The sequence below is a fragment of the Pongo pygmaeus genome, chromosome 3, assembly GCF_028885625.2.
Source record: "Pongo pygmaeus isolate AG05252 chromosome 3, NHGRI_mPonPyg2-v2.0_pri, whole genome shotgun sequence".
NCBI classification, from domain to species: domain Eukaryota; kingdom Metazoa; phylum Chordata; class Mammalia; order Primates; family Hominidae; genus Pongo; species Pongo pygmaeus.
In genome coordinates this window covers 140,436,466-140,449,664 of record NC_072376.2, presented here as the reverse complement: position 1 = coordinate 140,449,664, position 13,199 = coordinate 140,436,466, and the positions used below count along the sequence as shown (strand labels likewise).

Below are 13,199 nucleotides of genomic sequence, written 5' to 3'. Positions count from 1 at the left end.
TGCGATCTTGGCTCATTGCAAACTCCGCCTCGAGGGTTCACGCCATTCTCCTGCCTCAGCCTCCCGAGTAGCTGAGACTACAGGTGCCTGCCACCGTGCCCGGCTAATCTTTTGTATTTTTAGTGGAGACGGGGTTTCACTGTGTTAGCCAGGATGGTCTCGATCTCCTGACCTTGTGATCCACCTGCCTCAGCCCCCCAAAGTGCTGGGATTACAGGCATGAGCTACCGCCCCCGGCCAAAAATCTGTACTTTAACATTACTGAATGTACAGCACATTCCTCTGCTTAACTGTCTCAGATGTCCCCCAAATAAACCCTGAAAAATTCTTTATTAAGCATGTATTTTCAATCTAAAAAGAATGTATAGTTCAAAATTTATCATTCTGAAGTGGTTTTATCTGTAAGCTAAAAATCTAGCCATAATAAAATACATGTTTTAATGGAAGTTAAGAACTTAGGAAAGAACTCCAGGTTCACCTGCTCCATGTAATACTATGAAAGATGCACCAAACTCTTAAAAAGTATATGACAACGTGAAAGATGTAAAGCATTGAAAATAGTATTATTCCTTAATGCTTTTATCAAAAGACTTTACACGGATTCATTCCCACAGCAGAAAATCAAAGCAAAACCTCAGAGAGTAATGTATTCAACTATTAAAGTCCCAGTTATGACTAAGATATACTGTATACACTATCTATTACAAGAACATTGAGAAAATTTCTACGTACCATATTATCTTTGTTTTCATTTTTAAATGAAGTTTCTGTCTCCATTGGAGCATCACTGTGATCGCCTTCCAAATTTTGCTTCTCAATTACTGATGCGCTAGCCACACTGAAGATTCCATGGATGTTAACACGAACTTTAACCTTCACTTTGGAACTATCACCATCAGACTGTGGAAAAACATTCTGAATAGTGAAGCTCCCTTAAGGAAAAAAGAACTCCAATCAGTATGTGAGCTTCAGATTAACTTATTCAATTCATTGAATAATTTGGCTATCATCTTTAAGATGCTGGCAAATAATCATCTTGGCAATAATTATGATCACATCCTGATTGATCACTATGGGGCAGGTACTTCCCCCAGATTATCTTTTATAAACCATAACAAACCTGTTATTAAGTCTCAGGAAGCTTAAGAAACCTGCCCAAAATAATTAATGCTAGGAAAAAAACCAAAAAGCACTGGGAATTTAACCATGGACAATTTGATTCAAAGGCAGTAAGTTATCTTATAATACTGCTATTCTAAAACCAAAATAACAAGATTCACTTTCTGAATTTGAAAACAAAATAGATTTTTTTTTTGATATAAGCTTTACAAATCATAACCGTCTTGGTAATTCATAAATAAAGCAATTCCAATTTTTATTTTTCCTATAGCAAAATACCTGCAGAGATCATTATCAATGCTTTAAGAAATCTACGGATGTTTTATTTCTCTAAAGAAATCTCATATATATATTATCTATAGAAGAGAGAATATTAGGCAGTAAAATCAGGTAGTAAAAAACTTGGATGACTTTTTTATGGGTTAAATTTTGCCCCCCACCTGCTCCCACACTGTGCTTAGTACCTCAGAACATGACTATGTGTATTTTGTTTTGAGACACAGTTTCACTCTGTCATCCAGGCTGTAGTGCAGTGGCATGATCATAGGTCACTGCAGCCTCAAACTCCCAGGCTCAAGCAATCCTCCCACCTCAGCCTTCAAGTAGCGAGGACTACAGGTGCATGCTACCATGTCTAGCTAATTTTTCTGATTTTTGGTACAGATTAGGTCTCACTATGTTGCCCAGGCTGGTCTTGAACTCCTGGGCTCAAGCAATCCTCCTGCCTCAGCCTTCCAAAGTGCTAGGATTACAGGCATGAGCCACCATGCTCAGACGTGACTGTATTTGGAGATACCTTGACTTCAGACTTGTAACCTCCAGAAATCAGACAACAAATTTCTACTGTTTAAGCCACCTAGCTTGTGGTACTTTGTTATAGCAGCCCTAGCAAACTAATATAATGTTCAATAATTTTACTGCTTTATATATCCTTGAAATATTTATAATATTTGTGCTGTCCCCTTCTTAGTCTATAAAGCAGTACATAGAAAAAAATTTAAAATTTGAAAATCCTTTTAAATGTTATAATTTCATATCTTCTGAAAAGTTCACTCAGTTAAAATGGATATTACAATCTTCTATTCTCACTTTCTTTTTTTTTCTATTATTTTTAATTGCATTTAGTCACATCATTTATAAGGGAATATGTTTATAGAAGATGGTTAAGACTGGTTAGTAATTTATTCTTGGGGTTTGTTTTACACTGAGAAAGGGGGAAGTAGTTATGAGTTCATAAAGAATATTTTAGGATGATATATGTTGACTGTAAACTCAAAAGTACACTGACACCAATCCTATAAATAGCAAATATGGATGTAACGGATTGCAGCTTATTGGTTCATTTTTTAAAAGTACTCTTGTTTCTTTAAAGTTAAGTACTATAAATGATTCTTGGAAATCTACTGTGGACATGATATATTCAGTCAAACTTGCTAGGGGTTGGGGAATGTTTTTGTGACCATCCAGTTCAGAGTCTGACTACTGTTAAACAGCATTACAAAAAAGTTAGTCACGGTACATAATCAATTCCTTGGACGATACAGCCTCCACAGCTCTCATCATCCTGGTTACCCTTCTTTCCGCTTTCACTTACACATTCCTTTAACAAACAAAAAATATCAAAGTTCACCAAAATTCTGAAAGTCACAGTTCATCTAGCACTGAATGACAGTAGCTTTGGCATTTGATATTACAAAGTCACTTTTCCATCACAAATATTTTCCTCATTCTGGGTCAAGGCAAGGTAAAACAGGAAGAATCAGGTTCCCAAATGCAGAGTCTTGAGTTATGAAGTATCCAAATGAATGTGCATGAGCATGCTGCAAAGCTGCCTTCTGCTGGGCTGCAATATACTGCTGCTCAGCGTGATCCCGGAAGTCCTTATTAAGACAGGGTCTCGAGAGTGCAATGCTAGCTCCAGGATGATTTGTTGAAGACTGGTTCTGCATAAGTAGTTTTCTTTTCTCTTTGTCCAGTTCTGCCAAGATTGCAACTTGTTTTGAAAACCTTTTCCTGAAGAGTTTGCTGCAATTTTCCTATTTTGTTTCAATTATGTCCAGTGGCAACTGGTGAGCACTTCACTATCACCTGGGACGCAAGAACGCCGGGACCGCCTCACCTTCCAATCGCCCTCACTTTCATATTAATCCATTAATAGTCATTCTAGTTGTTGCCAGTAAACATTAAGTTTAAAATTAGAATATACCGATTAAAGTTGTTTTTCAGTAAAAAATAATTATCACACAAACCTTTCAGGACAGTTACAGAGCATTTTATTTTGATAGAGGGAGTCTCGCTGTGTCGCCCAGCCTGGAGTGCAGTGGCGTAATCTCAGCTCACTGCAGCCTTTGCCTCCTGGGTTCGAGCAATTCTCCTGCCTCAGCCTCCTGAGTAGCTGAGATTACAGGTGTGTGCCACCACACCCAGCTAATTTTTGCACAGCATTTTAAATATAGAAGTAAAAATGAATTAGAAATATAGCTGTCCCCTCAGTATCCATTGAGGATTGGTCCCAGGTCTCTCTGAGGATGCAAGAACCTTTTATACATCGTTTTGCATGTGAGTGAAATGGGGTCTCACTATACTGCCCAGGCTAGTCTTCAACTCCTGGGCTCAAGCAATCCTCTGGTAGTCAAGTCCCTTATTAAAAAAATGACATAGTATTTTGCGTATAACCTACATACAACCTCCCAAATACTCTTAAGTCTGTATCATCTCTAGATTAATGATACCTACTACAAAATAAATGGTATGTCAGTAGTTGTTACATGTAATTGAATAATGACAAGAAAAAAAAGTCTAGACATGTTCAGTACAGACACTTGTTTTTCCTAATATTGGCTGAATGTACAGATGCCAAACTCAGGAATACTGAGGGCCGACTGCAGTAAACCCTGCTGTCATTATAGAAATAAACTGAGCACTACAAATGCACATTTTAAGAAAGAGTATAAATATCTTTCTTTAAAAGTCCCATACTGGCTTAGCTGAAATGTCTATTTATTTCCTTGATTCTAAAATAACACATTATTTACAAAAGGACAAAATGTTATGGAAAACTTTTTTTTATCTTACCAATTCTTGCATCAGGATAAGGCACTTCATGTAAATTAGTATAAAATGCTTCTAGTTCAAATGGTTCCTTCTTGTGGAAAGTAATGACTTTTGAGAATGGGGCAGGATGGTTCTTACAGAAAACTTCACATTCCCTAAAATGGAGGGAAAGACACTCACTTAGAAACAAATAGAAAGTTGCCTATGAACCTATTTACTGAATCCATTTCATTCTTAATTCATTAGCAGCAACTGCAAAAATCTCTGCACAAATAAAAAGAAAAAACAATTACTGATTTTGCTCTAAACATGCATTGCAACAGATTTATGGCTCAAAGTTTTCATAATGTCTATCATAATGACAGACAACTGTATACTATTAAAAAGAGAAAAATTACCTGAGAATATGTATATTTTAAGGCCAATGTGTAGAGTTTTTTCCCCTCACATCTGAGGGCCAAGTCCTGCCCATTAACTTCTAAAATACTTGCCACCTATTACCCTTTTAATTCTGGCTACCTTTAATAGAAACTTTTGTTTGCAAATAATTTTAAACCTACGAAAAGGTGCAAAATTAAAAATAGGACAAGGAACACTTGTATATCTTTTACCTAGATTTGCTACTTTACTCCATTTGTTTCATCATCTGAGTGCACACACTTTCTGTGTATATGTTTCGTGAACCAACTGAGGGTTATACACACATTATGGTGCTTTACCCCTAAAAACGTCAGTGTGCATCCTAATAGGGATATTCTCTGATGCTTTACTATTCATATTTCCATCTTTTTTTCAGTTGATATAACAATGTCCTTTGCAGTATTTTACCCCTCCAATACAGGGAGTTTTTAAAACCTACATAGAAATTCCTATTCCTTAAATTGTTTAACAGAAACAGTTTATGACTATTTGTTATAGTGGCCCAGAAACCAATCTTTAATACTATATTATCATCCTATTACTATAAGTATGGAAGATTTTAAAATCTTGAATCCACAAACCGCTTACTCTATCCTAGTTTTCAAGAAACTACCAATACCTTCTACTTTCTTTTTGTAGTCATTAGGCTATATTTACTTTTCAATTTATCTCCCCATACGTTTTCTTACAGTTTTTTTCTGGATCACTTATACCTTGAAACTGAAATTAAATTTTATAGAATAATGATTCTTGCCTCAAAATTGACATTATCTGGGGCAGACAGCTGAAAAAATATTTAAAAAGAAAAAAACTGACATTAACACATGCCATTAAAATCTTTTGCAAGACATTCAGATAAGGCTGAAAATCTGTATTTTTGAAATGTATACAAAAATCTCATTTTCTTGGGGGTACTTATGTACAGAACACAGAACAAAATTTAAAAAATAACTTCAAAATGTAAACACACCATTATTCATTGTACAAGCTATATTTCTGAAAAGCAGGCAAGTAAAATATTTGAAATATAAATTTTGATTCTGGTAGGGAAGCAGGCTACCTAAATCCTGGGCAGTTCATGGAAAAAAATGTAAATGTTAATGCAAGCATGAAAATATTGTAGCTTATGACAGAGGGAAAAACATTAATTTAATAACAGTGATTTTTTAAGAAATATCGGCATGTTCAATTAAAAGTATAGGAGAAAATGAGCTAAAAGAGGCAATCTCATGAAAGTTAACAGGAATATAAACCAGTATCCTTTTAGTGAATAATGTGCAAATATTACTCAAAATAATGTGCATATTCTTTGGCTAAACAATTCCATTCCTACACTGCTATCTTACAGATATACCAAGCACAACTGAACAAGGGTTTGTGCACAAGGATGTTCTTACTAGCACTGTTTAAAATAGCAAAAATATGACTTACTACTGTATTGGTTAAATTTATTATAGCACATACAACTATTGAAAAAACAGTTACTGTCTGTTGATATGGAAAAATAAAATACAATATAATTTAAAAAGCTAAGTTGCACTAGAGATTTATAGATAATTCTATATGTACCTAAGAAGTATATGATTTTATTTATTTATGGATAGTCAAAGAAAATGACTGGACAGATAAACTAGCTTTTAAAAACGTTTGTCTGTAAAATGGGCTAAGAGAGAATATGACAAATGCAGGTCTTTTTTATACTTCTATACTGTGATTTATTTGAAAATGAGCCTTGTTTTACTTTTATAAAAAAACATAAATTTAAAAATATGCCCAATTATGATTTATAGGTGATATATCATTTTTATATTCTCTTTTATCTAATACATTATTTAAAAGTATTTGGCTGAATTTTAAGAAGCGTACATTTCTCTAATTTAGAAAAGTAGCTTTAACTGGTTAAAGATTTACGACAAGCTCTAATCAAGGTTTTAAAAATAACTTACCCACTTCCATCTTCAAAAGAGGTCTTCCACCTTAATGTGACTGAATAGGGAACAAGGTCTGTGATGGAAAATTCACGCACTTTAAATGCTGGTGAGAGAATCGCACACTGAAAATAAGATGTATACCATATTTAAATCAACAAATAAAAAACATACCCTAGGTTACTCTGATTGAACTGCTTAATAGAGTCCTCCTATTACAACTGTTACATTTTAAAAGTTACTGGTTTTTGGCAACGAGAAATGAAAATTTAAAAGGGACTGAGTACTCTTTATGTGACCTTACAAAAATTAACAGAATATCTTTACATCTCCAAAAGGGATTTTAAATGGGCAGACTGCAATAATTTGTAAAATTAATATTCTTTCAGTGTCGTTACAGACACACTGTCCTATTATAGCTTAAAAATATAAATGGGAAAGACATAAGACTTATTTATCAGAAGTAACTTCAATTTACTTTAGCTTATTGGTAAGTGGATGGAACAGATAACATTAAAAGGCCCCTTTGGATCTATCACTCATTTCTGGCAAAATACATATTCTAAAAAATAAAATAACAATTATACCTGTAATGCACATCCTCTTGCAACAGCTTCATCAGCATTTAATGTGGTACTTATGTCTTTAAGAAAGAATTTAGTGATTTGTTCTTTCACTGCAGGAATTCGTGTTGCTCCTCCTACAATTTCTATACTACTAATGTCTTCACGTTGTAAGTCTGGAAAATTTTTTTAATTGAGAAAAATGATAGTCTTTAAAAATCTTAACAGAAGGCTTTGTCGAGTACTTTTTTAAAAAGTGGACTGACTTTTTACTTGTCGGAAAATAAAAGGGAAGAAAAATACAATTTTTAGAAAGATACAAAATTTAATAAATATTATTTATGTGACAGGCAATGCCCTTGGTCCAACTTGGTCCAGATGATGGAGTGGCAATAGGAAGAGAAAAGCACTTCATGGGTTTTAAAGGAGCTCTTCAGAGTCCTTCAATTTTCTTATTTCTACCTCCTGAATCCCTATAGAAGATATTTTTAATTGATTACCAAAATCCTTATGAAAAAGCAATCATGTCCCCATTTCTACATTAATTTCATTTTAGAATCATCTATAGTTTATAAACACTTCCAAATAGAACTAGCATGAGTTTTTTTTTTCTTTTTTTTGTTTTTTTTTTGAGACAGAGTCTCACTCTGTTGCCCAGGCTGGAGTGCAGTGGCATAATCTCAGCTCACTGCAACCTCCGCCTCCCAGGTTCAAGTGATTCTCTGGCCTCAGCCTGCTGAATAGCTGGGGTTACAGGTGTGCACCACCATGCCTGGCTAATTTTTGGAATTTTAATAGAGATGGGGTTTCACCATGTTGGCCAGGCTGGTCTTGAACTCCTGACCTCAGGTAATCCACCCACCTCGGCCTTCCAAAGTGCTGGGATTACAGGCATGATCCACCGTGCTTGGCCAGAACTAGCATGAGATTTATGATATAAACAATAAGAAGACCCAGGAAGAATTCTCATAAACCCAGAATTATAGTGCCTTACTTTTATGAATAATGAGTTATAATCTCCTTCTCTAAAATGAGAAATATAAATATTTTTAAAAAACAAAGTTTTAAAAATTTATTTTATCATTATCTACCCCCGCTAAGTAGGCAACATTATGGTACAGTTTTGATAGTCCAGTAATTTCCACTTACTAGCTTGTTCCATTACTGCTTTTAAAGGTGGTTCAACCCTGGCCAAAAGGGAAGCACACAGTTGTTCAAATTGAGCCCTGTGAGAAAATAAAATTCATTATTCTGGGATTAAAAGTTGAGCGTACCTTCTAAAACAACAAACAAATCAGACGTGATCTAAACATTATAAAATAAGTAAACACTTTTCAAACTAAAAACATACGTGGTACCTGTTCATTTTACTAGAAACATCAAGGTCATTCATGAAACACTCAATGTTCAATGGAAGATCTGATGCATTTGCACTCATTAGCTTCTTTAGTTTTTCACATTCCTGATATAAACGCAACAAGGCCCGAGAGTTTTCTTTCACATTTATCTTATATTTGGTCTTGAACTCATCACAGAAGTAGTCTACTAAAGCCTCATCAAAGTTCCTGCCACCCAAATATGGATCAAAGGTAGTAGCCAAGACCTGTTTAATTGAAAAAGCAGAACTGTATTTTCAGAAATATAGATTCTTCCAAAAAAAAATAAAAACCTCTAAAATAAAAAAATGTAAAAATAAAAATGACGCTAAAAAAACTTGTCCAATCACAGGGGTGCTGAATTTGGAATCAGAGTTAAATTATCACTTATATTTAGTCAACATATTTCCTTATTCTGAATTTTCTACTTTATAGTTACAGATCCATATATCATAATTAAAAGAATTCTAATTCAGAAATAACTGAATTACAACAACTAAAGCCTCATTATCTCAGTCACTTGGTTCTACAACAGCACTGAACAGATAGACCAAAACCAAGTTTAAGAGAGCAAAGAAACAGTCCTAAGCATATAAACAAGAGCAAAACATCCAAGAAAAGCAGATTCGAAGATTAAATATAAAATACCATAATTGGTCAATTTACGGATCAGAAATTAGGCCTTTTGACTATTACAAAAAACAAAAATAAAAACAAAACACACAAAAAAACAAAAAACACAACCAAAAAACCAACCAACAAAAAAACCAGGTAACAATTTAACAAGCTGGTTGAGCAACAGGCTTCCCAGCAGAAGAGAGTCATAGAAATTCAACACTATAGTTCTTGAAAACAGGACCAAACATCTAGGCTTTCTCTAGGGTAAAATGACTACTTACAACAGTCACTAATAAAGAATCCTACTGTTGGGGTGGTTTTGCAGCTCTTTCGTTATAAGGTGGGTGGTGGGGTGGTAGTATGGTGGTAAATATCACAGGAGGATATGAGTGCAATCTGCGTGGAATGTCGCCCCACAGACTAGCATGGAGAATCCATGTATAGACCTCTCATGAAGTCTAGTATTACCCAAAATTAAATGCAAAATTATCTTGGTATATAACTAGTACAGGTGTGTATTTTGGGAAGAAGGGCTATAGCCTTGATCAGATTTTCAAAGGGGTCTGTGATCTAAAAATCGTATTTCACTACAAAGTTACCTACTAAAAAGGAAGGAAAAAAACGTTCTTTTTAAAGTAAGTTAATATGTAAGACTAAACACCAAGGAGTAAGTCAATATTTACTGAAAATTACCCTATATTCAGTCTGAGTCATTTCCCTTTAATTTTTTGATTACAAAGATGTTATTATAGTAATATAAATTAAGACAGAATACTCTTGCAGTGTTGCAGTTTATCTCCTAAGTAAACTCTACTCTGTGTGTAATGGAGAGAGATCATAAATCTGGACAAAAGAATCAATGTAAAAATGATTATAAATCCTAATTTGTAAGAAGCACATAGAAGTAAAATTACGATTAGAACGCTTGGATAGAAAGGTTTCTAAAATCTATGGGAATCATTTTAGAAAATGCTTCCTGTAATTATATTTATGGATAAATAGTTTATGCTTCCTGATAGATGACTTAACAACCTAACAATAGAAACAACAATAAAAATAGCTAATATATATTATAGCAGCTACCCTATGCCAGGCTTTCCAAAAATTTTGTACACATTAACTCATTTTGTCCTGAAAAATTATATGAGGTAGTTACTATTGTTGTTCTCAGATAAACAAACTGAATATTTAGGGAGATTAAGTAACTTGCTTGAGGTCATAGTTTAAGGGGCAGAGCCAGGATTCGAACCGAGCTATTATGGTTCTTTAGTCAGTGTTCTTAACATATGTGAATATAACAAACCATGTGCTTACTTACTTTAAGTTTTCCTTTGTTAAAAGCACAAACCGAGACCTGATAGGCAGAATGTCCCATATCAATAAATACTACATTTCTTGGTTTCTCATCTAACTGGGGAAGATCCTGTTTATAAATTCCATACGCCAGTGCAACTGTATAAGAACAAAGGATTATGTTAATTCTAGCACACTAATTACTTGGAAAACAAGAAATGTCACTTTGATACTGTACTTTAATATGCAGTATAGTAATACATATTATTATCTTCAAAGTAAATTAACTTTTCACAATTCAGTTAATAATGTTTTATTTTTTCCTTACTCAACTATAACTCTGTAATAGTAAAGATTCGTAAAGCCATTAAGACATATTTAACCTCTGCCAAAAAGTTGTACTACAAAGTAACAAGCTTATAAGAATCAGTACACACACACACACACACACACACACACACACACACGTATTTATATATATACATAATTTTTTTTAAAGAGACTGTGTCTAGCTCTGCCTCACAGGCTGAAGTGCAGTGGTATGATCATAGCTCACTGCAGCTTTCAACTCCCAGGCTCAAGCAATCCTCTTGCCTTGGAGTTAAAAAAAAAATAATGCTTTGTTAATAATTAGAAAAAAACTCTAACAGTATTTTGCTTATAGTGATTTTCAAATTGCAAAGTGCTTACCTGCAGTAGTTTCATTCATCAACCTTAAACAATTTAAGCCTGCAACCTGGGCTGCAGCCATCACAGATCTTCTCTCGGCATCAGTGAAAAAACTAGGAATCTAGTATTTAAAAACAACAGTTAAGTATAATGTTTTACTTAAACATTTTGTCAACTGAAAAATATAATTACCCTAAAACTTATGTACAGTTTAAGGCAAATAATGATGTTCTAACTAAAGAAAAAATACTAGTGTTTTATTTTTGAAGTCTGACAATTTCTATACCATAAGAATCTGACCTAAAGTATGAATACTAATTTAAAGTAAGGTAATATGGCAGGGTTGCCTAAGTTTTATTCATCTAAATACTTCCTGTGTTAGTCTGATCTATTAAAAATACATTTTCTCATCTTTCATAATAAAAAACTGAAAACTCAAGAGTCTGAAAATGAGATTAGAGAAATATATTATGGTATATCCATATAATGGAATCCTATGTAGCTGTCAGAAAGAATCAGGTAGATCTGAATTGTTATGGAATTCTATCTTTATTATGTTAAAAAAGGGCACACATATAACATTACTTCATTATTGTGTGTATATACACCCAACCAGAAGAATACAGTCCCCACTGTTTAAAACAATTATATCTCAAAGGAGGGGAACTATATTGTAGGGAACTTGTGATAAATATGAATTTCCTTTAACAATCACCAAATAACATTGAAAAAATATACATACATACATACACACACACATATATATGTATATATAATTTTTTTTTCTGAAAGAGACTGTGTTTAGCTCTGCCTCACAGGCTGAAGTGCAGTGGTACAATCATAGCTCACTGCAGCTTTAAACTCCTGGGCTCAAGCAATCCTTTCACTTCAGCCCCCTGAGTAGCTGAGACTACAGGTGTGTGCCACCATGCCTGGCTAGTTAAAAAAAAAACAAAACTGTAGAGACAGGTCTCAATATAGTTGCCCAGGCTGGTCTCTAACTACTGGCCTCAAGCAATCCTCCTGCTTTGGTCTCCCAAAGTACTGGGGTTACAGACATAAGCTGCCATGCCCAGCCCATTAAGTACATCTCTATTTAAAAATTAAACTCAGTCTTAAAATGTATAAACATGTATGTATGTATACACCCTAGTTTTATCAAACTGAGAAGTATTTTAATTTGACATATAGACCAATTTCTAAAAAGCTATTAAGTGTATTTACATATAAAACAACTTGGGCTCTTCCAGTTTTAAGTTTCAAATAAGTAGCTTCCTTTAATTTTATTGTTTTATGAATTTAGAAATTTCATTGAACAGATTAGCAACAGGAAAAGAATATAAATTTTGCTGATTTGGTATTATCCTCCTGACAAAAATCTAAGTTATAATGCATGGTTCATTTAATATTCATTGAGCACTTACAAACCAGGTACTTTTCTAGCTACCAGGAAAACAGTGCACAAACCAGACAAAATACTTGTCCCTGTAGAGCTTACAATGGGTCTATTGCACCAACTACAAAGTTAATAATGGTCAAAAGTTTGTATTACTCTGTTCTGACATGAATTTCTGACACACAAGGAAAAGTATAATTAAATAGAAATGGATTTGAATTTAAGATGAATCTTTAAAATTTGTATGATTCTAACATATCCTTTCAAGTGGCAGTATAACAATTATGAGCATGGGCTTGGGAATTAACTATCTGGCTCTAACACTATATTAGCTGTGCTGATTTTGGGCAAGTTATTTGACATCTCAATATCCTACTTTTTGAATCTGTAAAACTAGGGTTAATAATATCCCTACCTCATAGATTGCTTCTGAGATTAAATGGGTTAAAATGCCTATAAATAGTGCCTGGTCAATGGTAAACTCTATTATTTGCTATTACTAAATGGCTAGAAAATAAAATATTAAGCTCTCATATTTTTCTCCCATAAAAAAATTCCAAATGCCTATGAAAAAAAATTGATTACTAAACTCACTGAAAAGTTCATCATCTGATTCTGTTTTTCTGATGACATGAGACTCTTGAACTTTTGTAGTCAAGTTTAATAGTAGGAATCTATCAATTTAGTTAACAAGTAGGTAAAGAACCAGTTAACGATGTTTAATGGGACCTCAAGAGATAAGACGGTAAATAATTTAAATGTT

At 33.8% G+C, this 13,199-nt stretch overlaps 2 protein-coding genes across 3 annotated transcripts in view; both read right to left on the bottom strand.

Moving 5' to 3' along the window:
• HSPA4L (heat shock protein family A (Hsp70) member 4 like) overlaps positions 1-13,199 on the bottom strand; it is a 53,862-nt gene that overhangs the window by 21,101 nt on the left and 19,562 nt on the right. For both annotated transcript variants that reach the window (XM_054485064.2, XM_054485065.2), the window contains exons 6-13: positions 11,062-11,161; positions 10,397-10,530; positions 8,443-8,687; positions 8,234-8,310; positions 7,109-7,260; positions 6,540-6,646; positions 4,195-4,328; positions 733-932 (exon numbers count right to left, since the gene is read on the bottom strand). In XM_054485064.2, coding sequence (XP_054341039.1) covers positions 733-932; positions 4,195-4,328; positions 6,540-6,646; positions 7,109-7,260; positions 8,234-8,310; positions 8,443-8,687; positions 10,397-10,530; positions 11,062-11,161 — 1,149 coding nt within the window. The remainder of the gene's footprint in view (positions 1-732; positions 933-4,194; positions 4,329-6,539; positions 6,647-7,108; positions 7,261-8,233; positions 8,311-8,442; positions 8,688-10,396; positions 10,531-11,061; positions 11,162-13,199) is intronic.
• LOC129035043 (SOSS complex subunit C) lies at positions 2,209-4,140 on the bottom strand. The gene has a single exon (XM_054485066.2). It carries the CDS (start codon positions 3,066-3,068, stop codon positions 2,844-2,846), a length of 225 nt encoding a protein of 74 aa, XP_054341041.1. The 5' UTR covers positions 3,069-4,140; the 3' UTR covers positions 2,209-2,843.

Bases quoted from the DNA above. Each gene is read 5' to 3' on its own strand.
- LOC129035043 (XM_054485066.2), bottom strand. From the start codon at position 3,068: ATGCAGAACCAGTCTTCAACAAATCATCCTGGAGCTAGCATTGCACTC.